The sequence below is a fragment of the Penaeus monodon genome, chromosome 30 (genome assembly GCF_015228065.2).
Source record: "Penaeus monodon isolate SGIC_2016 chromosome 30, NSTDA_Pmon_1, whole genome shotgun sequence".
Lineage (NCBI taxonomy): Eukaryota > Metazoa > Arthropoda > Malacostraca > Decapoda > Penaeidae > Penaeus > Penaeus monodon.
The window spans coordinates 29,188,522-29,188,896 of record NC_051415.1 but is presented as its reverse complement, the minus strand read 5'-3'; the positions used below and the strand labels follow the sequence as shown (position 1 = coordinate 29,188,896).

Below are 375 nucleotides of genomic sequence, written 5' to 3'. Positions count from 1 at the left end.
TGTATTATATAGATAAATAGTCCATTACAAACTCACAAAATACAGCGAATTCTTTACACAAATAGGTACCTGGCTAGTGTATGTCCCGTTGTGCAGCTCAAGGTACAATTCTCCAACCCAACGACACATGTTGTGCTGTTCGTTCTCCAGGGTGGAAAATAACACGTCGGGGGTGACGATGTTCATTCTAGAGGAAGAACAGATTAAAAAGGGAAGTCAGTAAGGGAAGAAGATAAAAGGGGGTTCGAAAAGGAAAGGGAGGTGGAGAAGGTGATAAAAAGGAGACTTGGTGATAATAGGGGGATCTTAAAAAAATAATAAAATGAAAACATAGATAAAATAAGGAATGAAAATTGCGAAAACCGTGTTAAAGGT

The 375-nt window shown here is 38.4% G+C and overlaps 1 protein-coding gene across 1 annotated transcript in view; it reads right to left on the bottom strand.

The window, feature by feature from the left end:
* The window catches only part of LOC119592397 (alpha-mannosidase 2C1-like), a gene marked incomplete in the record, with an annotated part of 33,450 nt that overhangs the window by 11,290 nt on the left and 21,785 nt on the right, over window positions 1–375 (bottom strand). Inside the window, 1 exon segment of the mRNA XM_037941219.1 lies at window positions 70–187. Within this exon segment, the coding sequence (XP_037797147.1) occupies window positions 70–187 (118 nt within the window).